This window comes from Amblyraja radiata, chromosome 14, assembly GCF_010909765.2.
Source record: "Amblyraja radiata isolate CabotCenter1 chromosome 14, sAmbRad1.1.pri, whole genome shotgun sequence".
Taxonomy (NCBI): domain Eukaryota; kingdom Metazoa; phylum Chordata; class Chondrichthyes; order Rajiformes; family Rajidae; genus Amblyraja; species Amblyraja radiata.
The window spans coordinates 9132200-9155355 of NC_045969.1; the positions used below are offsets into that span (position 1 = coordinate 9132200).

General features: G+C 45.6%; 1 protein-coding gene across 1 annotated transcript; it reads left to right on the top strand.

Moving 5' to 3' along the window:
- The first annotated feature begins 3451 nt into the window (after positions 1–3451).
- psmg1 (proteasome assembly chaperone 1) lies at positions 3452–19423 on the top strand. The gene is made up of 7 exons (XM_033032470.1): positions 3452–3626; positions 6203–6309; positions 9040–9194; positions 9743–9805; positions 11791–11989; positions 17153–17289; positions 19172–19423. The coding sequence occupies exons 1-7, from the start codon at positions 3520–3522 to the stop codon at positions 19244–19246; spliced, it is 843 nt and encodes a 280-aa protein (XP_032888361.1). The 5' UTR covers positions 3452–3519; the 3' UTR covers positions 19247–19423.
- The last annotated feature ends 3733 nt before the right edge of the window (positions 19424–23156 follow it).

Consider the following 23156-nt stretch of genomic DNA (forward strand, 5'->3'; position numbering starts at 1 on the left):
AATATAAACATTAATTATCATGTTATAGAAATTACCATATTTGACTATGCATTTTGGTTTCCAGTTAGGAGTAGAGTATTGAACAAAGGAAACGCTTAAGAATTTTGTATGATTGTTTAAAATATCGAATAATGACAGGTGAATGGTTGACCTAATTTATTACAAGCAGTGAACTAAAATTGTGGTTTTCACAAATGACCCATTATTTGCTGTGTTGTTTCCTTTGCAATGTGGTGGGTAATGTTTCCCTATACTTGGCATCTTGGAGGCTAGTAGGTGTGATAAAGTGCAATGTCCCAGTGATTATGGCATGATGTTTTATTTGGGGAGAAGAGCAGCATTTCCATAGTCTTAGAAACACAATACTGCAGTGCCAAATTCGAGTGCCTGAAACAGACTTTAGTCTTTACTGCTGCATGAACAAGTTTATGAAGGAATGGCTGACCATCCAGGTTAGATGTCTGATTCTGGAAAGAGAGAGAAAAACAGCATGAAAATGCCACAATTACAGACTGTTTCAAGGATTAGGCCACCTTGTGACTTTTGACAAAAGCTCCAAAGTGTGCATGAGAAATAAATGAGTTTAAAATTGAATTTTGATCGTTTTATCATGTTGCTAGCACAGATTTGCTCAAGTCTCCACCTTAAAAAATAATAGTAAAACACTTTCCTGCGAAATTGCTTTTGCCAAATTGTTTGTATTTTGATCTCAGGAGCCTTTATACGTATAAACTGACGAATCGTTATTCAGGGAGAGGTGTTTACCAAAATGGTAAACTTCAGTTTTCTTTTATATGAAAGGGAAATACATTAGCAGTTTATTTCATCATTTATGGCAGTTTATTGTAAATTGTACATATTTAGAAAAACAGCATTTTTTGCCTTGGCAGCGTAGCATATTGTATATATTAATAGTGTATGTGGCTGTGGTTATGCTACTTTATAGGTTTTATGCAGAAAAACTGATTTCCCCTTGTAAAAATAAAATTCTTTAAAAATAAAAAGCATTTGCAAAGTTGTTTTTGACCAGGATTATATTATCCACCCAGACCTACAAGAGAATAACTAGCAAACATCTTCACTTCGTTGCCTCTAAGTCCTGCTCATTTCTCATTCACATTCTGGCAATCAGAGGTGTCATCAGGAAGCTGAAGTTTTCCAAAATTGCTGCTCATAACTATCTCTACCTTTAGCCTTTAAAATTTTTAGTTCTGGATAAACAGAAATTCACAACTGAAATTTGGAAAGAACAAAACAATTACCTTGCTGCAGATTCTGTTTGCTCACCTTTTCTCGTTATCCCACCCACATAAGCTTGTTTAAACCTGGCCCATCTAACATCCTTGCTAGGATATTGTTTTCAATCATCCTGAGATGAAACCTGCCAATTTGTTTACATTCCACCTTGAAAATAGTTCTAACATCCTCTTGTGCCCTACTCGTCCAGCCATTCATCAATCAATAAACTCTGCACCCACTTCTTTTATGACCTGAATTTGTCAGGTTAGGTGATCTGTAACATATTAGCCTCATTGGACTTTTGAGATAGAGCGTGGAAACAGGCCCATCGGCTCACCGAATCTGCAACGACCAGTGATCACCCCGTACACTAATGCTATCCTACGCACCAGCGGTTCTTTACAAATTTACCGAAGCCAACTAACCTACAAACCTGTATGCTCCTGGTGTGTGAGAAGAAACCGGAGCACCCAAAAAACACAGGGAGAACCAGTGGTCAGGATCGATCCTAGGTCTTTGGCGTTATTGCGTACCTGGAGTATTGCGTACAGTTTTGGTCTCCAAATCTGAGGAAGGACATTATTGCCATAGAGGGAGTGCAGAGAAGGTTCACCAGACTTATTCCTGGGATGTCAGGACTGTCTTATGAAGAAAGGCTGGATAGACTTGGTTTATACTCTCTAGAATTTAGGAGATTGAGAGGGGATCTTATAGAAACTTATAAAATTCTTAAGGGGTTGGACAGGCTAGATGCAGGAAGATTGCTCCCGATGTTGGGGAAGTCCAGGACAAGGGGTCACAGCTTAAGGATAAGGGGGAAATCCTTTAAAACCAAGATGAGAAGAACTTTTTTCACACAGAGAGTGGTGAATCTCTGGAACTCTCTGCCACAGAGGGTAGTCGAGGCCAGTTCATTAGCTATATTTAGGGAGTTAGATGTGGCCCTTGTGGCTAAGGGGATCAGAGGGTATGGAGAGAAGGCAGGTACAGGATACTGAGTTGGATGATCAGCCATGATCATATTGAATGGCGGTGCAGGCTCGAAGGGCGGAATGGCCTACTCTTGCACCTAATTTCTATGTTTCTATGTTATAAGGCAGCAACTCTACCACACTGGTATTTAGTTTGCCAAGCACTTTTTTTGTGATGACTAAAGATTGTTTAAGGGAGACAAAGTAAGTATTTAATTGAAGATAGACGCAAAATGCTGGAGTAACTCAGCGGGACCGGCAGCATCTCTGGAGAGGAGGAATGGAGGACATTTCACGTCGAGACCCTTCAAACTTTGGTCCAAACCCGAAATGCCACATTCCTTCTCTCCAGAGATGCTGCCTGACCTGCTGAGTTACTCCAGCATCTTGTTTATATTTTTGGTGTCAACCAGCATCTGCAGTTCCAAACTACAGAGTAAGTATTTGATTGTTCTGTTTAGGGACAATGACAATAAAACACTCTTGACTCTCTTGAGGTTCTTTCCAGTTATTTCAATTCTCTCCCTTTCCAATTTACTCCAGTGAAGGCGAGAAGCCCGACCTCTGTCGGTGAACCCTGTAAATACAGTGTCTGGGATGGGGGGTCCGCCCTCTGGCGGCGGATTGCTGTAATTATGCTGTCTGGCGCGGGAGAGCCCGCCCTCTGGCGGCGGATCGCTGTAAATACAGTGTCTGGGATGAAGGAGCCCGCCCTCTGGCGGCGGATCGCTGTAAATACAGTGTCTGGGATGGGGGGTCCGCCCTCTGGCGGCGGATTGCTGTAATTATGCTGTCTGGCGCGGGAGAGCCCGCCCTCTGGCGGCGGATCGCTGTAAATACAGTGTCTGGGATGATGGAGCCCGCCCTCTGGCGGCGGATCGCTGTAAATACAGTGTCTGGGATGATGGAGCCCGCCCTCTGGTGGCGAACCACTGTGATTAGAGTGTGTGGGGGTGGGGGAGCCCGCCCTCTGGCGGCGGATCGCTGTAATTACAGTGTTCAAAAGGGAACTGCAGATGCTGGAATATCGAAGGTACACAAAATTGCTGGAGGAACTCAGCGGGTGCAGCAGCATCTATGGAGCGGAGGAAATAGGCGACGTTTCGGGCCGAAACCCTTCTTACAGTGTCTGGTATGAGGGAGCCCGCCCTCTGGCGGCGAACCACTGATTAGAGTGTATGGGGTGGGGGAGCCCGCCCTCTGGCGGCGGCGGCCGTGGTGACCGACGTTCCCCGGGCCGCCTCAGACGCGCCCTCTCCCGGCCGGGAGTTTTGCTGCCTGTGAGGCAGAGGCGAAACCAAGCCGGCAAATGGCCACGTTTTTCGGGGAGGTCGTCTCTGCTTTCTCCCGGGCGGTGGACGAGGAGGAAGAGGACGAGGAGGATGAGGAGATCAGAAGGGAGTTGGCGGGGCGCAGGTGAGACTGTTGGCCGAGGCCGGGCCGCTGCTGGGCTGGGATGGGGTCTGACCAGCAGCTGCTGGGACCAGCGGCCCATTGGCGTTGACTCTGCCAGGATTGCTGGTCTGTTGGGATTGACCCTGGTCTGCTGGAGTTGACCCTGGTCTGCTGGTATTGACCCTGCCCTGTTGGGATTGACCCTGGTCTGCTGGAGTTGACCCTGGTCTGGTGGGATTAACCCTGGTCTGCTTTGGTGGACCCTGCCCTGCTGGTATTAACTCTGGTCTGCTGGTCTTGACCCTGCCCTGCTGGGGTTGACCCTGGTCTGCTGGTATTAACCCTGGTCTGCTGGGGTGGACCCTGGTCTGGTGGGATTAACCCTGGTCTGCTGTGGTGGACCCTGCCCTGCTGGTATTAACTCTGGTCTGCTGGTCTTGAACCTGCCCTGCTGGGGTTGCCCCTGGTCTGTTGGTATTGACCCTGATACGCTTGGGTTGACTGATCTGCTGGTATTGACCCTGGTTTGCTGGGATCGGCCTGAAGCTGCTGGGATTGCCTGGTCTGTTGGGATTGCTTGGTTTGAAGGTTTTTTTAGTGGTCTATTTAGGTAGATGCAGGGCTGCTGGGCTTAACTCATGGTCTGTTGGTATACTGGGTTTATCACCTGATCTACTGGAAATTTCCTTGCCTGGCTGGGATCAGCCTGTAGCTGTTGGGATTCATTGATTTGATGGTTTCCCCATGGTCTATTGAGGTAGATGCAGGGTTGCAGGGGTTGTTTACTCGTGGTCTGTTTACCAACTAGGTTTGACTCCTGTGTAGGAAAGAACTGCAGATGCTGGTTTAAATTGAAGATAGACACAAATTGCAGGAGTAACTCAGTGGGACAGGCAGCATCTCTGGAAAGAAGGAATGGGTGATGTTTCGGGTCGAGACCCTGGGATCGGCCTGAAGCTGTTGGCATTCACTGGTTTGATGGTTTATTTTCCCCATGTCTATTGAGGTAGATGCAGGGCTGCTGGAGTTAATTCATGGTCTGTAGCGATTGACCCACACCAACTGGGTTTGACTACTGATCTACTGGGAATATCCCTGCCCTGCCCTGCTGGGATTAACAGGTCCCTCAGATTAGAATGTACACAAAAATGCTGGAGAAACTCAGTGGATGCAGCATATATGGAGTGAAGGAAATAGGCAACGTTTCGAGGCGGAAACCCTTCTTCAGACTAGAATGTCTACCCAAAATGTTACCTATCCTTTTTCTCCAGAGATGCGGCCAGAACAGCTGAGTTACTCCGGCACTTTGTGTCTATCTTTGGAATTAACCAGCACCTGCAGTTCCTTCCTACACATTAGACTCAGAACTGCTAGGATCATGTAGGCTGCAAAGATTGATTTGGCTCTGCTGAGAGTAACTGGTCTAAGTTTAGTGTTGTTTATTGTCATGTGTATTAAGGTGAAAAGCTTTTTTGTTGCATGCTAACCAGTCAGCGGAAAGACAACACATGATTACAATTGAGCCGTCCACAGTGTACAGACACATGATAAAGAGAATTACAGTTAATGCAAGATAAAGTCCAGCAAAGTCTGATTCACGATAGTCCAAGGGTCTCCGATGAGGTAGATTACAGTAGTTCAGGACTGCTCTCTAGTTGGTGATGGGATGGTTCAGTTGCCTGATAACAGCTGGGAAGAAACTGTCCCTGAATCTGGAGGTGTGCGTTTTCACACTTCTGTACCTCTTGCCTGATGGGAGAGGGGAGAAGAGGGAGTGACCAAAGATACTGCCTTCTCTGATCTTTGGGAGTGACTGGGGTGAGACTTGCCCTTGATTATGCTGGTGGCCTGATGGACCAGGCCTGTGGGAATTAACTCCAGGTTTGTTAGGATGGACCCTGCCTGCTGCTGAGATTAACAACGTGCTGTAAACCTAGTGGATCAGGCAGCAACTGCGGAGAACACAAATGGGTGATGATTTGGGTCAGGATCCTTCATCGACAGTGACTTGTGTCTACATTTTACTGCTGGGATTAACTCCTGGTCCACATGGATTGAGATGTGTCCAGTAGGATTATTTCCAGGTCTGCTGGGATTAAATAGTCTGCAGAGATCGATCGTGTGAGAGACCTGGGCTCGATCTGTCTGTACGGAGTTTGTATGTTCTCTTGTATGATCACGTGGGTTTTCTCCGGGTGCTCCGGTTTCCTCCCACATTCCAAAGACGTACAGGTTTGAAGGCTAATTGGCTTCGGTAAGAATTATAAATTGTCCCTGGTGTGTAGGATAGTGCTAGTGTATCGGGTGATTGTTGGTTGGCACGGACCCGGTGGGCCGAAGGGCCTGCTTCCACGCTGTATCTAAACTAAGCTAAGGTAGCCACATCTTTGGTCAGAGACGAATCAAGTTTTCTAGGAATTTGACCAAGACCAGTAGTGATCTTACTAAATGGTGGAGCAGACTTGAGCAACCTAGCAGTTTCTGTTTATATTCTTGAAGTTCATTGGAACTGATAGACGCAGCGTGCCACGGTTGTTTTTCCACTTTGCGCTCGGGTGAAGAATTTCTTTAGTTGAATCTCATGTCTTTCCCATCAGAGATGTTACTTTCCAGTGGAGCTCAGAGAGTAGATCATCGACGGACCACTCGGCCAGCCTGCTCCCCTGCTCCACATTTCTCATCGCCGTCGGAGAGAATGCTGCAGGTGAGTAAAGGAGGTGTTATAGTATTTAGTTTAGTTTAGAGATACAGCGCGGAAACAGGCCCTTCGGCCCATCGAATCCGCACCGACCAGTGATCCCAACGCATTGGGGGCAATTTATAACATTTATACCAAGCCAATTAATCTACAAACCTGTACGTCTTTGGAGTGTGGGAGGAAACCGAAGATCTCGGAGGAAACCCAGGCAGGTCACGGGGAGAACGTACAAACTCCGTACAGACAGCACCTGTGGACAGGATCGAACCCGGGTCTCTGGCGCTGCAAGGCAGCAACTCTACCGCTGCGCCACCGTGCCACCCTCACAGCGCTGCCCACCGTGTTGCTGTCCGTTTGATCTCCGCGCTCCTCACCACTCTCGCTACGCCTTCAATACTCATTCTTCCCAATGCCAAACATGATTAAACATCAGATAACATGTTGGAAATATCCAACGGGTCAGGCAGCATCTGCGAAGAGAGGAACGGAGTTAATATTGCAGGTGGACGCCCTTAATACCTCGGCTGCTGAAGATGGGTCAAAATAAGCAAATTGATGGTTTGGGGCTGATCATCCCCAACAGTGAAGGGATGTCACTTGAAGAATTAAAGATGAGTTGAAGTTTGGTCGCTAAAAAGCTGAGGATCACACTGTGTAGGATAGAACTAGTATCACCGGTCGGCATGGACCCGGTGGGCCGAAGGGCCTGTTTCCTCGCTGTATCTCTAAAACGGAACTAAAACTAACGTTCAGTGCATGAGATAACATTGATGTCTGGTAAAGTCCAATTCAAGATAGTTCAAAGGTCTCCAATGAGGTAGATTGGAGGTCAGGAACACACTGTGGCTGATTGAAACCCAGACACGGAGTTAGTGATTTCCATCTCCTGATTAACTTTGGCTGTTGTGTACCAATAATTTGATGCCAGGCAATTGTGGAATCACAGTAAAATAATCACAGTAACAATAATCCACGATTTGACCATGTGGATGGACCATTACCTGACCCTGGCAGACCTAATAATGTTTGCCACACTCCCATACAACTCGCAGGGCCCTCAGCTCACTCTCAACTCACAGGGACCCAGTGAAAAGTGGCAGAAAAATGTGAGGTGTTGTATTTTGGGAAGTCCAACATGGACAGGAACTACACAGTGAATTGTAGGGCTCTGGGTAGTGTTGTAGATCTAGGAGTGCAGGTGCATAGTTCCTCGAAGGTGGATCGGGTGGTCAATAGACAATAGACAGCAGGTGCAGGAGTAGACCATTCGGCCCTTCGAGCCAGCACCGCCATTCAATGTGATCATGGCTGATCATCCCCAATCAGTACCCCATTCCTGCCTTCTCCCCATATCCCCTGACTCTGCTATTTTTAAGAGCCCTATCTAGCTCTCTCTTGAAAGGGTTTGGCACATTGGCCCTCATCGGCCAGAGTATTGAGTATAGAAGTTGGGAGGTCACGTTACAGTTGTATAAGACGTTAGCGAGGCCACATTTTAGAGTATTGTGTTCAGTTCTGGGCATAGTGTCAAAGGACTTATAGAAACTTACAAAACTTACACAATTCTTAGTGGGTTGGACAGGCTAGATGCAGGAAGATTGTTCCCGATGTTGGGGAAGTCCAAGACAAGGGGTCACAGTTTAAGGATAAAGGGGAAATCCTTTAGGACCGAGATGAGAAAAATATTTTTCACACAGAGAGTGGTGAATCTCTGGAACTCTCTGCCACAGAAGGTAATGGAGGCCAGTTCATTGGCTATATTTAAGAGGGAGTTAGATGTGGCCCTTGTGGCTAAAGGGATCAGGGGGTATGGGGAGAAGGCAGGTACAGGATACTGAGTAGGATGATCAGCCATGATCATATTGAATGGCGGTGCAGGCTCGAAGGGCCGAATGGCCTACTCCTGCACCTATTTTCAATGTTTCTATGTTTCTAGGAAAGATGCTGTCAAGCTATAAAGGGTATGGAGAAGACTTACAAGGATGTTGCCAGGACTAGAGGTTCTGAGCTATAGGCAGAGGTTGAGTAGGCTTGGAGGTAGTTGAGGCAGGACTATCCCAACATTTAAGAAGAGGTTAGACATGGATAGGACAGGTTTGGGGGGATATGGATGCTCCTTATCTCCTTTTGTAGATACATCTTTTATTCTGAGGCTGTGTTCTCTGGTCCTAGACTCTCCCATGACTGGAAACATCCTCTCCACATCCACTCTATCTAGGCCTTTCATTATTTGGTAGTTTTCTAAACTCCAGTGATTAAAGGCCCAGTGCCGTCAAACACTCCTTATTCTCATAAACCTCCTCTGGACCCTCTCCAAAGGCCAGAAGATCTTTCCTCAGATATGGGGCCCAACACTGCTCAATACTCCTAATATGTTAACCCAATCGTTCCTGGGATCGATCTCGTAAACCTCCTCAGCCAGGACAATATACAATAGGTGCAGGAATAGGCCATTCGGCCCTTCGAGCCAGCACCGCCATTGAATGTAATCGTGGCTGACCAACCACAATCAGCGCCCCATTCCTGCCTTCTCCCCATATCCCTTGTCTCCGCTATCTTTATGAGCTCTATCTAACTCTTTGAAAGCATCCAGAGAATCAGACTTCACTGCCTTCTGAGGCAGAGAATTCCACAGATTCACAACTCTCTGAGTGAAGAAGTTTTTCCCCATCTCTGATCTGAGCCTGCTGGATTAATGACATTGTTGATCGTGTAGCCTTTGTGTTTGTTTAACAGGGTTTCTAAAATCCTTTGTACAATGCTGTGGGAGTTGGGAAGTTGTTGGAGCTGTTACACTGGGCAATGAACGAGTCCAGAGACAACATACCTCGGAGAAGCAGTTTCCTGCAGATTCATCGTGCCTTCTCTACCGACTGACATCCGACCCAACTGTGAGTTGCTTTATGATTGAGTACAGGGACCAGGGTGAGGAGTAGATCATTGGAATCTCTTCATTGCCAGGCTTTAGACTTTAGGGATACAACGTGGAAACAGGCCCTTCGGCCCACCGAGTCCGCACCGATCAGCAATCACCCCGTACACTCGCACTATCCTACACACTGAGACGATTTACAATTTTCAGAAGCCAATCAACCTACAAACCCGTACGTTTTTGGAGTGTGGGAGGAAGCTGGAGCACCTGGAGAAACCCCAAGGGGTCACAAGGAGAACGTACAAACTCCGTACAGACAGCACCCATAGTCGGGATCGAACCCAGATCTCTGGCGTTGTGAGGCAGCAGCTTTACCAGCTGCGCCACTGTGTTGTGGTCATGTTGTAGATTTTCACACAGTTACAGCAATAATATGCCATGAAAGATACTTCATGAGTAGCAAATTGGTGCAGGACCCTCTGATGTGTTAAATGCTCTGTATTGATGGACGTTGTTTCCCCACATGTGCTGGGTTTGCCTTCATCCACTCTCTTTGTGTGCCCGCAGATTCTGAGCTGCCACTGCACTTGTCACGTAGCTGAGGATCAGCTCTTCCACTGGGCTGAGAAGGTAGGTGGTCTTCCATCAGTCTCTTCAGTCTGTGTTGCCTTGAAGCTCTTGAGTGCCGTTAGTGGGCTAAGGGCCAGTGGTTATCATTTCATGTAAAAAATATTCTCTTTGCCCAGATTTAGTTTTGTTTAGAGATACAGCATGGTTTACAAGGTTAATTCCCGGGATGGCGGGACTGTCATATGCTGAGAGAATGGAGCAGCTGGGCTTGTACACTCTGGAGTTTAGAAGGATGAGAGGTGAGTACACTCTGGAGTTTAGAAGGATCAGAGGGGATCTCATTGAAACATATAAAATTGTTAAGGGCTTGGACACACTAGAGGCAGGAAACATGTTCCCGATGTTGGGCGAGTCCAGAACCAGGGGCCACAGTTTAAGAATAAGGAGTAAGCCATTTAGAACGGAGACGTGTAAACACTTTTTCTCCCAGAGAGTGGTGAGTCTGTGGAATTCTCTGCCTCAGAGGGCGGTGGAGGCAGGTTCTCCGGATGCTTTCAAGAGAGAGCTAGATAGGGCTCTTAAAAATAGCGGAGTCGGGATATGGGGAGAAGACAGGAACGGAGTACTGATTGTGGATGATCAGCCATGATCACATTGAATGGCGGTGCTGGCTCGAAGGGCCAAATGGCCTACTCCTGTGTCTATTGTCTATTCCCATCCACTCCCTACCCACCAGAGGCAATTTTACAGAGGGCCAATTGACCCACACACCTTCACGTCTTTGGGATGCGGGAGGAAACCATAGTACCCGGAGGATACCTATCCGGTCACAGGGAGAACGTATAAACTCCACACAGACAGCAGCCGAGGTCAGGTTCAAAGCCGGGTCTGTGGCACTGTGAGGCAGCAGCTCTACCAGCTGTGCTGTCCATATGGATGTAAAGATGTTGACTTTCAGCGATTACTATACTGGATTCGCCATCTTAGACCCGGAGAAGGTGTGTTCAGATCCAGCTGTGAGCAGCTGAGGACTTGAGCACCACTTGAAAGGAATCTGAAAGAAAGAAAGAAAGATGATGTTAGTAGAATGATCACACAGACAATGGATTGCTTTGCGAACCCAACTGGTCTTCACTGATGTAGGTGGGAGAGGAACCCTGCCACTTCCCTGGCTTTCAGCCTCTGTGTACTTGTCGATGCCCAGTATCTTCCACCCAGTTGTCAGACTTTCCTATCCTCCAGGCATTCAGATGGTAGTAAAAACCAGCATTTCCTGGATACCCACAACCATAAACTAACAGCATAATACTGCCACACCTCTATAATGAGGATTGTGGTTCATTACACAAAGGCAGGAAAGTGCGTACTTTTAGTTCATATGCGACAGGAGCAGAAATAGGCCATTCGCCCCATCAAGTCTACTCCGCCATTCAATCATGGCTGATCTATCTTTCCCTCTCAACCCCATTCTCCTGCCTTCTCTTCATAACCTCTGACACCTTTACTAATCAAGAATCTGTCAATCTCCGCCATATAAATATCGATTGACCTGTACTCCACAGCCGTCTGTGGCAATGAATTCCACAGATTCACCACCCTCGGACTAAAAAAATTCCTCCTCATCTCCATTCTAAAGGTACATCATTTTATTCTGAGATAATGGCCACTGGTCCTAGACTCCCACGAGTGGAAACGTCCTCTCCACATTCATTCTATCCTGTCTTTTCACTATTCGGTAAGTTTAAATTAGGTGCCCCCTCATCCTTCTAAGATCCAGCGAGTACAGGCCCAGTGCCTTCAAACACTCATCATACGCTAACCCAATCATTCCTGGGATCATTCTTGTAAACCGGAGCCTCTCCAGCGCTAGATTGTGGGAATAGTGTCCAGGCTGTGCAGCTTTTCAACCTCTTGCTTCCCTGTCAGGTCCAGTCAACAATAAAGTGGACCAAGTGTGAGCGACTGGTGTCTGAGGATGCACTTGTATTCTGCAACCAAGGGGAAGACACATTTGACAATATTAATGACTTTTCTTTGCGTTGCAGGTTTTTGAAAATATCCAGAAAAGGAACCTAGGTGTCATAGTCCTGTCGAGTTCTTCTGTTACTGAATATAAATCATCCCGGTCTATTCCCAGCATCCCTGTCCCTTTCCTTCGAGCACTGAAGACAAATACACTGCAGGAGCTTCCCCAATGCCAGTTACTGGAGCAGCCCAACGTCATCTCAGGACTACCTGCAGCAGGTATGGGTTCTGTAGTACAGGGCAGAGGACCGAACTATTGACAGGATTTCTTTCTATTTTTGTGTCAGGGTGGTTCATCGCTCCAGTGATAACGAAACCCTTTATCATGCCATCGCGGCATGCGAGACTGCAGGGACTAAGTTTAGTTTAGAGATACAGCGCAGAAACGGGCCCTTCGGCCTGCTGAGTGCGTGCCAACCAGCAATCTCCGCACACTAACACGATCCTACACACACACGGGACAATTTACATTTATACCAAGTCAATCAACCTGTAAACCTGCACGTCTTTGGAGTTTGGGAGGAAACCGAAGATCTCGGAGAAAACCCACGGGAGAACGTGCAAACTCCGTACAAAACAAGCACCCGTAGACAGGATCGATCCTGGGTCTCCGGCGCTGTAAGGCAGCAACTCTACCGCTGCCCCCACTTTGCAAGTTTGAATTTCCAGTTTGCAAACTGGTATTCCTTGCATTGAACCAGTAGAGATTTTCCCGTTTTTTAATTTTCTTTTACTTTTCCTTCTCTTGACATGATGTTTATATAAATAACCAAATACTCCATAAGACATCGGAGCAGAATTAAGCCGTTCAGCCCATCGAGTCTACTCCACATATTTCTCCCTCTCAACCCCATTTTCCTGCCTTCTCCCCATAACCTTTGACGTCCTTACTGATTAAGACTATCGATTTCTGCTTTAAAAATTCCCATTGACATGGCAATGAATTCCACAAAATCACCATCCTCTTGCTAAAGAAGTTTCTCATGGTCAGAGTCATACAGCACAGAGAAAGGCACTTTGGCTTAACTTGCCCATAAAGACTAAGATGCCCATATACACTAGTCCCATTTTCCCATGCTTGACTCATATCCCTCTAAACCTTTCCTATCCATATACCTTTCCAGGTATATTTTTAATGTTATTGTACTTGCTACAACCACTTCCTCTGGCAACTCGTTTCATTTAGAACACCCATACTGTGTGAAAAAGTTGTCCCTCAGGTTCCCAGTAAATCATTCACCTCTCACTTTAAAACTTCTGCCTCTATTTCTGGATTTCCCAAATCCTAGTAAAAACACTGTGTGTACATTCACCCCTCATAATTTTATAGAAGACCATACCTCAGTCTCCTGAGCTCCAAACAATAAAGTCCATGTCGGCCCAACCATTCCTATTGTGGACTAAATCCTACAATTCTGCATTCTCAGAATGATTCTCAAACAGTACACCTGCATTCTCATGCATAATGATAATCTTACTCAATTGGACAATTACTTCTGTAAGCATGCCTAATAATTTGCGTTAAAATATACTGAAAGTTGTGCTTCAAAAGCTTACCAGACAAACTACTTTGAAGTGAAATGCAGGTATTGGATATGACCCTGTGAAATATAGGCGGTTGGGTTTTTTTGTAGTAAGTTAAACTTGCTATTTTGGTGGTATGGTGTGGTACTTTATAGTCTGGTATAGAAACATAGAAACATAGAAACATAGAAATTAGGTGCAAGAGTAGGCCATTCGGCCATTCAATATGATCATGGCTGATCATCCAACTCAGTATCCCGTACCTGCCTTCTCTCCATACCCTCTGATCCCCTTAGCCACAAGGGCCACATCTAACTCCCTCTTAAATATAGCCAATGAACTGGCCTCGACTACCCTCTGTGGCAGGGAGTTCCAGAGATTCACCACTCTCTGTGTGAAAAAAGTTCTTCTCATCTCGGTTTTAAAGGATTTCCCCCTTATCCTTAAGCTGTGACCCCTTGTCCTGGACTTCCCCAACATCGGGAGCAATCTTCCTGCATCTAGCCTGTCCAACCCCTTAAGAATTTTGTAAGTTTCTATAAGATCCCCTCTCAATCTCCTAAATTCTAGAGAGTATAAACCAAGTCTATCCAGTCTTTCTTCATAAGACAGTCCTGACATCCCAGGAATCAGTCTGGTGAACCTTCTCTGCACTCCCTCTATGGCAATAATGTCCTTCCTCAGATTTGGAGACCAAAACTGTACGCAATACTCCAGGTGTGGTCTCACCAAGACCCTGTACAACTGCAGTAGAACCTCCCTGCTCCTATACTCAAATCCTTTTGCTATGAAAGCTAACATACCATTCGCTTTCTTCACTGCCTGCTGCACCTGCATGCCCACTTTCAATGACTGGTGTACCATGACACCCAGGTCTCGCTGCATCTCCCCTTTTCCTAGTCGGCCACCATTTAGATAATAGTCTGCTTTCCTGTTTTTGCCACCAAAATGGAGAACCTCACATTTATCCACATTATACTGCATCTGCCAAACATTTGCCCACTCACCCAGCCTATCCAAGTCACCTTGCAGTCTCCTAGCATCCTCCTCACAGCTAACACTGCCCCCCAGCTTAGTGTCATCCGCAAACTTGGAGATATTGCCTTCAATTCCCTCATCCAGATCATTAATATATATTGTAAATAGCTGGGGTCCCAGCACTGAGCCTTGCGGTACCCCACTAGTCACTGCCTGCCATTGTGAAAAGGACCCGTTTACTCCTACTCTTTGCTTCCTGTTTGCCAGCCAGTTCTCTATCCACATCAATACTGAACCCCCAATGCCGTGTGCTTTAAGTTTGTAAACTAATCTCTTATGTGGGACCTTGTCGAAAGCCTTCTGGAAGTCCAGATACACCACATCCACTGGTTCTCCCCTATCCACGCTACTAGTTACATCCTCGAAAAATTCTATAAGATTCGTCAGACATGATTTACCTTTTGTAAATCCATGCTGACTTTGTCCAATGATTTCACCACTTTCCAAATGTGCTGCTATCTCATCTTTAATAACTGACTCTAGCAGTTTCCCCACTACCGATGTTAGACTAACTGGTCTGTAATTCCCCGTTTTCTCTCTCCCTCCCTTCTTAAAAAGTGGGGTTACGTTTGCTACCCGCCAATCCTCAGGAACTACTCCAGAATCTAAAGAGTTTTGAAAGATTATTACTAATGCATCCACTATTTCTGGAGCTACTTCCTTAAGTACTCTGGGATGCAGCCTATCTGGCCCTGGGGATTTATCGGCCTTTAATCCATTTAATTTACCCAACACCACTTCCCGGCTAACCTGGATTTCACTCAATTCCTCCAACTCCTTTGACCCGCAGTCCCCTGCTATTTCCGGCAGATTATTTATGTCTTCCTTAGTGAAGACGGAACCAAAGTAGTTATTCAATTGGTCCGCCATATCCTTGTTCCCCATGATCAACTCACCTGTTTCTGACTGCAAGGGACCTACATTTGTTTGAACTAATCTCTTTCTTTTCACATATCTATAAAAACTTTTGCAGTCAGTTTTTATGTTCCCTGCCAGTTTTCTTTCATAATCTATTTTTCCTTTCCTAATTAAGCCCTTTGTCCTCCTCTGCTGGTCTCTGAATTTCTCCCAGTCCTCCGGTATGCTGCCTTTTCTGGCTAATTTGTACGCATCATCCTTCGCTTTGATACTATCCCTGATTTCCCTTGTTATCCACGGATGCACTACCTTCCCTGATTTATTCTTTTGCCAAACTGGGATGAACAATTTTTGTAGTTCATCCATGCAGTCTTTAAATGTCTTCCATTGCATATCCACCGTCAACCCTTTTAGAATTAATTGCCAGTCAATCTTGGCCAATTCACGTCTCATACCCTCAAAGTTACCTTTCCTTAAGTGCTATGGTACTTTATCTGTCACATGTACCGAGGTCAGTGCAAGTAAGCAGAAGATAGACACAAAATACTGGAGTAACTCAGCGGGACAGGCAGCATCTCTGGAGAGAAGGAACGGGTGACGTTTCGGTTCGAGACCCTTCGTCAGACCCTCTGAAGAAGGGTCTTGATCCGAAATGTTTCCATTCCTTCCCTCCAGAGATGTGCTTGACCCGCTGAGTTATACCAGCATTTTGTGTCTATCTTCAGTTTGAACCTGCATTTGTAGCTCCTTCCTACACTATGCATATACACTTAGATTAGATAAGCATCTCAGAAACAGTACGAGTGTGTATCAGTAGTGCGCTGAGACAGTATACAGAGTCCCCAGTTTGGTGCCACTTTCAAGTCCCATTGTTGTAAGTGCAAGGATTTTGACCTGGTCATGAAGGTTTATTGTCCTGGCGGCGTTCAATGCCTTGGCCTGGCTTTGGTGTTGTCCTTCCCATGCCTTCTCACACGAAGAGCAGTAACTCATGATAAACAAAATGCTGGAGTAACTCAGTGCAGCATCTCTGGAGAAAAATAACAGGTGACGTTTCGGGTCAAAACCCTTCATCAGACTCTGAATGTTCAGAGAGGCTGCCTGACCCGCTGAGTCCCTACGGCATTTTGCGTCTATCTTCGGTGTAAACCGGCATCTGCATCCCCTTCCTACACAGTAACTGGTGGGATTTGGACTCATGAGCAGTTCTCATTCCCACAGCCAAGTGGCCATTTCTTATGGATGTTCCCAGCCGTGAATGGCACTGAGGCCCATAATGAGATCCTTGCTGCCGTCCTAAATCCAACATACTGCCGAACCCAGGGGGCTCTTTGTGTGCTAGTCACAGAAGCTGATCTGTCATCACACATTACAATTGCTCCACACTTTTAAAATCTCTTCACCTACAGCAGGGGTTCCCAACCTTTTTCGTCCCGTTTACCCCTGGCAACTTTAATAGCACGTAACAATGTTATTTCACTTATTTATGAACGACTAATGATGAACAGCTACCGGTATATCAGAACCGAACACAGTCAGTCAATGAGGAAAAAAAAATACAAATCCTGAATCAACAAATCTACCCCCTGGGTAGGTGAAATATACTCCTTGGGGCTAAATTTACCCTAGGTTAGGAACCCTTGTCCTATGGCAACATTTCTTACTTTAATTATGATCTGTACACTGGATGGCTCGATTGTAATCATGTATTGTCTTTCCACTGACTGGTTAGCACGCAAGAAAAGCTTTTTACTGTACCTCGGTACACATGACAATAAACTAACTAAACTAAACTAACTAACTAAAAGGGATCAACCAGAATAATTCAGACCTGAGTATAATTGTTATACATGGCTCGTTTGCCATTCGGACGCACGCAGTTGCTTTTTGAGGTTTCTGGAGGGTTGGTGTGTGGGGAAGATCAAGAACTGAAAGTTGTGTTTTCTTCTTCTTTGTTCCCAGTCCTGACCCACTGTCAGATTCAACAGATACCCGCCGTGCTCTACCACTGCTACAGTGACGTTGCAGCACTGGACACTTTGACAGTGGAAGCCTTCAAGCCAGTGCTTGCAAGTAGGAGCTTGAAATCTTTTGTAAAGGTAAGGACAATTCACCCTTCATAGTTATAGAACATAGAACAGTACAGGAACAGGCCCTTCGGCCCACAATGTCTATGCCGATCATGATGCCAAGACCATCACGTCCACCTGCACATTACCCATATCCCTCCATCCCTGGATATCCATGTGCCTATCCAAAGGTCTTATAAATGCCACTATCGTATCTGGACATATGGTTGCAATATTTTATGCTGTTGAAGTATACATTAAAGGCAAGAGTCAGGAAAGGTAACATTTGTTTGCAAGTTGTACATGAATTGAAAACCAACTACCTTGGCATTAGATTTAAAGCAGTGAACTACTTGATAAAGTAACATAGAAGATAACAGCAAAAGGCCTTTCAGCTGACAGTGTCTGTGCTGAACATGATGCCGTTAAACTAATCTCCTCTGTCTGCACGTGATCATTATCTTTCCATTCGCTGCATATCCATGGCACTTAAACGCCACTATCGTTTTTGCTTTCACCACCCACCATTCTCTGTATAAAACAAAAAACCTGCCCCGCACATCTCCTTTAAACTTTCCCCCTCTGACCTTAATGCTGTGCCCTCTTGTCTTTGGTCCTTCCATCCTTGGAAAAAGATTCCGACTGTTTACCTTGTCTATGTACCCCATGATTTTATAAACATCTATCAAGTCTCCCCTCAGCCTCCGATGCTCCCGAGAAAACAATTCAAGTTTGTTCAACCCCTACTCATGACTAATACCCTCTAATCTACACAACATCTGGTAAACCTCTTCTGCACCCTCTCCGAAGACTCCACATCCTTTCTGTAAACATAGAAACATAGTTTTATAAAGCTGCAACATGACGTCCTAATTATATTCAATGCCCCGACTGATGAAGGCAAGCATGCCGAATGTCAATGGACAATAGACACAGGAGTAGGCCATTTGGCCCTTCGAGCTAGCACTGCAATTCAATGTGATCATGGCTGATCATCCACAATCAATACCCCGTTCTTGCCTTCTCCCCATATTCCCTGACTCCACTATTTTTAAGAGCCCTATCTAGCTCTCGAAAGCATCCAGAGAACCTGCCACCACCACTGAGGCAGATAATTCTACAGACTCACCACTCTCTGAGAAAAAGTGTTTCCTCGTCTCCGTTCTAAATGGCTTACTCCTTATTCTTAAATGGCCCCTGGTTCTGGACTCCCCCAACATCGGGAACATGTTTCCTGCCTCTAGCGTGTCCAAGCCCTTAACAATCTTATATGTTTCAATGAGATATCCTCTCATCCTTCTAAACTCGAGAGTGTACATGCCCAGCTGTTCCATTCTCTCAGCATATGTCAGTCCCGCCATCCCAGGAATTAACCTTCCCGGGAATGCCAACTAGAATCATAGAAAATAGGTGCAGGAGGAGGCCATTCGAGCCAGCACCACTATTCATTGTGATCATGGCTGATCGTCTCCAATCAATAACCCGTGCCTGCCCCCTCCCCATATCCCTTGATTCCACCAGGCCCTAGAGCTCTATCTAACTCTCTCTTAAATCCAATTGAAACATATGCCACTCTTAACCTTTTTTTTATCACATTCCTGTTCTTGAACGGTTTTCAACCTGAAATATTAATTCTGTTTCTTCTCGCTATGGATGCTGTTTGATCTACAGTTTTAATGCGAGGCCAGGAATGTTGGCAAATTGGAACCTATGGGATATAACACAGCCGTAATTTTACAGCCAGGCTAAATGAACAGCAGTGTGGAATGATGACTATTTCCTCTTCCCTTCACCCTCTCTGTTCCCCCTCCTTCCCAACTCTACACTACAATTTCCAGCCCATGAATCCTTAGAGGTTAGAAACCATTGACACTTAGAAATATTTTTGAATAGTTTCTTTGTTTCTTTGCAGGTGACTATACAAAGTGCGGAAATATTACAACAGCTAGTTGATGCAAACAAAATCCAAAGCAACCTGTATACATGAGCCGAACAATTTCTAATTAGTTTGTAAATGAATGCCTGAGTGGTTTCCAGAAGGAGTTGTTACCTAGATTTAGCGATGTTTTATTCAGTGGAAATAATAAATCACAGCAGTTTTGTTCAACAATGATTTGAAGTATTTTAATAAACCGTGACAAGTACTGTAGCTTGATTACTTTTATTTTTTTCTGTAAATTTTTATTTCATAGCAGTAATCATTTCTAAGCCCCAAAATCCAAACTGATCATTTTGCTAACTGGCTCTTTATGTTGGGCAATTGTTAAGAGAAGCAACAAAACAGGTGCCTCAGTTTCTCTTGCAGGTCATGGAGTCATACAGCACGGATACAGGCCCTTCGGCCCAACTCATCCATACCGACTAAGATGCCCCATCTAAGATTTCATTTGCCTTCATTTCGTTCGTATCCCTCTACACTTTTCATAGGATATAGAACAGTATAGCACAGGAATAGGCCAATCGGCCCACAATGTGTCGAACATAATACCCAGCTGAACTGATCTCATCTGCTTGCACATACCCCTCCATTCCCTGCAAATCCATGTGTCTTATCTAAAATCTTCTAAACGCCGCTATCGTATCTGCCTCCACTACCACTCCTGGCAATGCGTTCTAGGCCCTCACCACCTTCTGTGTAAAAAGATTTACCTTGCACATCTCCAATTATATTTTCCCCCTCAACTTACACAGTAGCTATGCCTTGTACAGTTGGACATTTCCACCCTGGGGAAAAAGGTTCTGATTGTCTACCTATTATCTCTATATAACTAAAAGTCTTCGGTTTGTGCCCACGATGTGTCTCTTTGTCAATGGTTAATTCCTACCTTCTTCCAAACGCTAGGCCACAGCCTTCATATTTTCACACATCCTACTCACGTTTTTTCCCGTGGTGGCGATAAACATCTTCCCACCTATATTTCCGAAGTTATTCATCGTTAAAATTTTCAAAACCGCCTTCTCACAGACAGCTTCCAGCCTTCTCAAAGTGATGATGTCACAATGCCTCACACAGTGCACCAATCACAATGGGCTCTCAAGCTGGCTGCCTACTGCCAAAATGACATCACAATGGGACGTTGCCAACGGTAACGAGGTTGCTGCCCCTCTACCAATATCTGAAGGGGCTGCTCCTCAAGTTCTGGTTGCATTTTGGTCCCGCACTGTACTCAGCTTCACTTAAGATTTCATGCTATATTTCAAAAGTTATTCATGAATAAAGTTTAAAAAAAAGCCAAATTTGAAAAAAATTATCTGCTTTCCAGTGGCAGACTTTTGCAGCACCTTCCAGTGGTGATCTCACAGACGTTCAACCACAATGGATCTCATTTACAAATGACATCACAATGGGATGTTGCCAATGGTAACGCGGTTGCTGCTCCTCAACTTCTAATTCCCCACCACGTCGTAATCAGGTTCACTTCAGATTTCATGCTATATTTCAAAAGTTATTCATGATTAAAGTTTTAAAGTAGCCACAACCGCCTTTCTCACAGACGGCCCTTTTTCCAGGAGCTTCCAGTGATGATGTCACAATGCCATTCACACTGCATCAATCACAGTGGGCTCTCAAGCTGCCGACTGCCACAATGACATCCCAATGGGACGTTGCCAACGGTAATGAGGTTGCTGCCCCACGATCCTGGTGATTGGCCACAAGGCAGGGAGTGGGGAGGCCGATCGGGGAGGGGGGGTACCCTGGGGTGAACGTCGCCGCCGCACCCCCCACCCCCCAGCGTTGGGGGATGGGGCCCAACTGGTCCCACTTGGTCTAGTTACTCCCTAAAAGTCCCCTTAAACTCTGACGTTCCAGATAAAACAATCCAAGTCTATCCAACCTTGTAGCTGAAACCCTCGACTTCAGGCAGCATTCTGGTAAAACTCCTGTGCACCCTCTCAAAGCTCCATGTACCTGTCCATAGAAACATAGAAACTAGGTGCAGGAGGAGGCCACTCTGCCCTTCGAGCCAGCACTGCCATTCATTGTGATCATGGCTGATCGTCCCCTATCAATAACCCGTGCCTGCCTTCTCCCCACAGCCCTTGACTCCACTAGCCTCTAGAGCTCTATCTAACTCTCTCTTAAATAGTGCCTTTTAAAGGTCATTTGCCTGTTATTTTCAAGAGTGGTGAGAGAAAGGGTCAGACCACTGTCACATATCCCAAAAATTAAGAAAAAAATCACCGACATTTACAGTGCTGAAAGATTTGACCTTGTTAACTTTCAGCCTTGGATCTGCTGTTGATTAAACCAAAAATCTTCCGTGCGCCATCAAATGATTACACAGCTGTACCCACGCAAGTTATTTGAAGATGAAAGATAAAACGGCTGGATATTAGAAATAAAATACTGAAAATTTACTGCTGCTCCCTTGATGATTGTAAAGGGTAAAGATGCTTGGGGCACTGGCCATTTATCAGAATGAATTTAAAAACTAGCTGCTTCGGGGCAGGCATCCAGCAACAACAGAGAGATAATTCTATGTCTGCATGAACACTGGACTGATGATTAAACCTGTATGAGAATTTCCACTTTGCTTAGGTTTGATGCGGCACGGTGGAGCAGCGGTAGAGTTGCTCCCTTGCAGCGCCAGAGACTCGGGTTCGATCCCGACTACGGGTGCTGTCTGTACGGAGTTTGTACGTTCTCCCCGTGACCGCGTGGGTTTTCTCCGAGATCTTCGGTTTCCTCCCACACTCCAAAGATGTACAGGTTTGTAAGTTAATTGACTTGGGTTTGTATACTTGGTATAAGTGTAAATTTTCCCTAGTGTGTGTAGGCATTGTGTTAATGTGCGGGGATCGCTGGTCGGTGCGGACTCGGTGGGCCGAAGGGCCTGTATCTGTAATTTAAACTAAACTAAGATCATTGTGGATACACAATGATTATTGGTGCAGCGTGGCACCAATAAATGATATGTTTAGTACAGTATCTGGGATTCTTTCTGTTTGAAGTATTTGGGAGGAAATACTCTGTATTTGAATTGCTTCCGCAGAGCACATCCTCGCCTTTAAACTACCAGTGGCTGAACAGAATATTATCTCATCCTCCCACTCCCACTTTTGTCTGCAAAAGCGGTTTTAAGTCAGGAACCTAATTCCAAAAACTGATGAAACATTCCTTTGGTGCTAAAGGTGGGGAGGAAGGAGTATTGCATCACTGGAAATAAATTGATAGCAAAAGGAGAGGAAGCTATCAGTGAATCTTCTGTGAAGACTCAGTGAAGGAGGGAATGCATGTCCTCAGATAGTTTGTGTATGGCAATATTTTCCCTGGGGGGAGACACAAAATGCTGGAGTAACTCAGTGGGTCAGGCAGCATCTCATCATCATCTCATCATCAGCAGCAGCATCAGAGATGTTGCCCGACCCACTGAGTTACTCCAGCATTTTGTGTCTATTTTTGGTGTAAACTAACATCTGCAGTTCCTTCCTACACAATTTCTCAGGGATGTCTGAACATTGCTATCAATGTTGTACCAATCGTATCTCCTGGGTTGAACTTCACATTCTGAGTCAGCAGGGTCTCCTGGTGCTAGCCACAGACTTGAACGCACCTGATGGACTATTTTTGGAGGGGACACCTTCAGCCTTAACCAATTTCACTGCTGTTTTGTGAGCCTGCTGTTTGCTAATGAGTGCGGTGAACAGTTAAAAAGCACTTTGTTGATTATCATAGAGTTACACCGCACAGGAACATGCCCTTTGACTCAACTTGTCGACACAGTGGCGCAGCAGCAGAGTTGCTGCCTTACAGCATCTAAGACCTGGGCTCAATCCTGACCACTGGTGCTGTCTCTACAAAGCTTTTATGTTCTCCCTGTTTTAACCGCAAGGGTTTTCTCCGGGTGCTTCAGTTTCCTCCCACATTCCAAGGATAGAAACATAGAAACATAGAA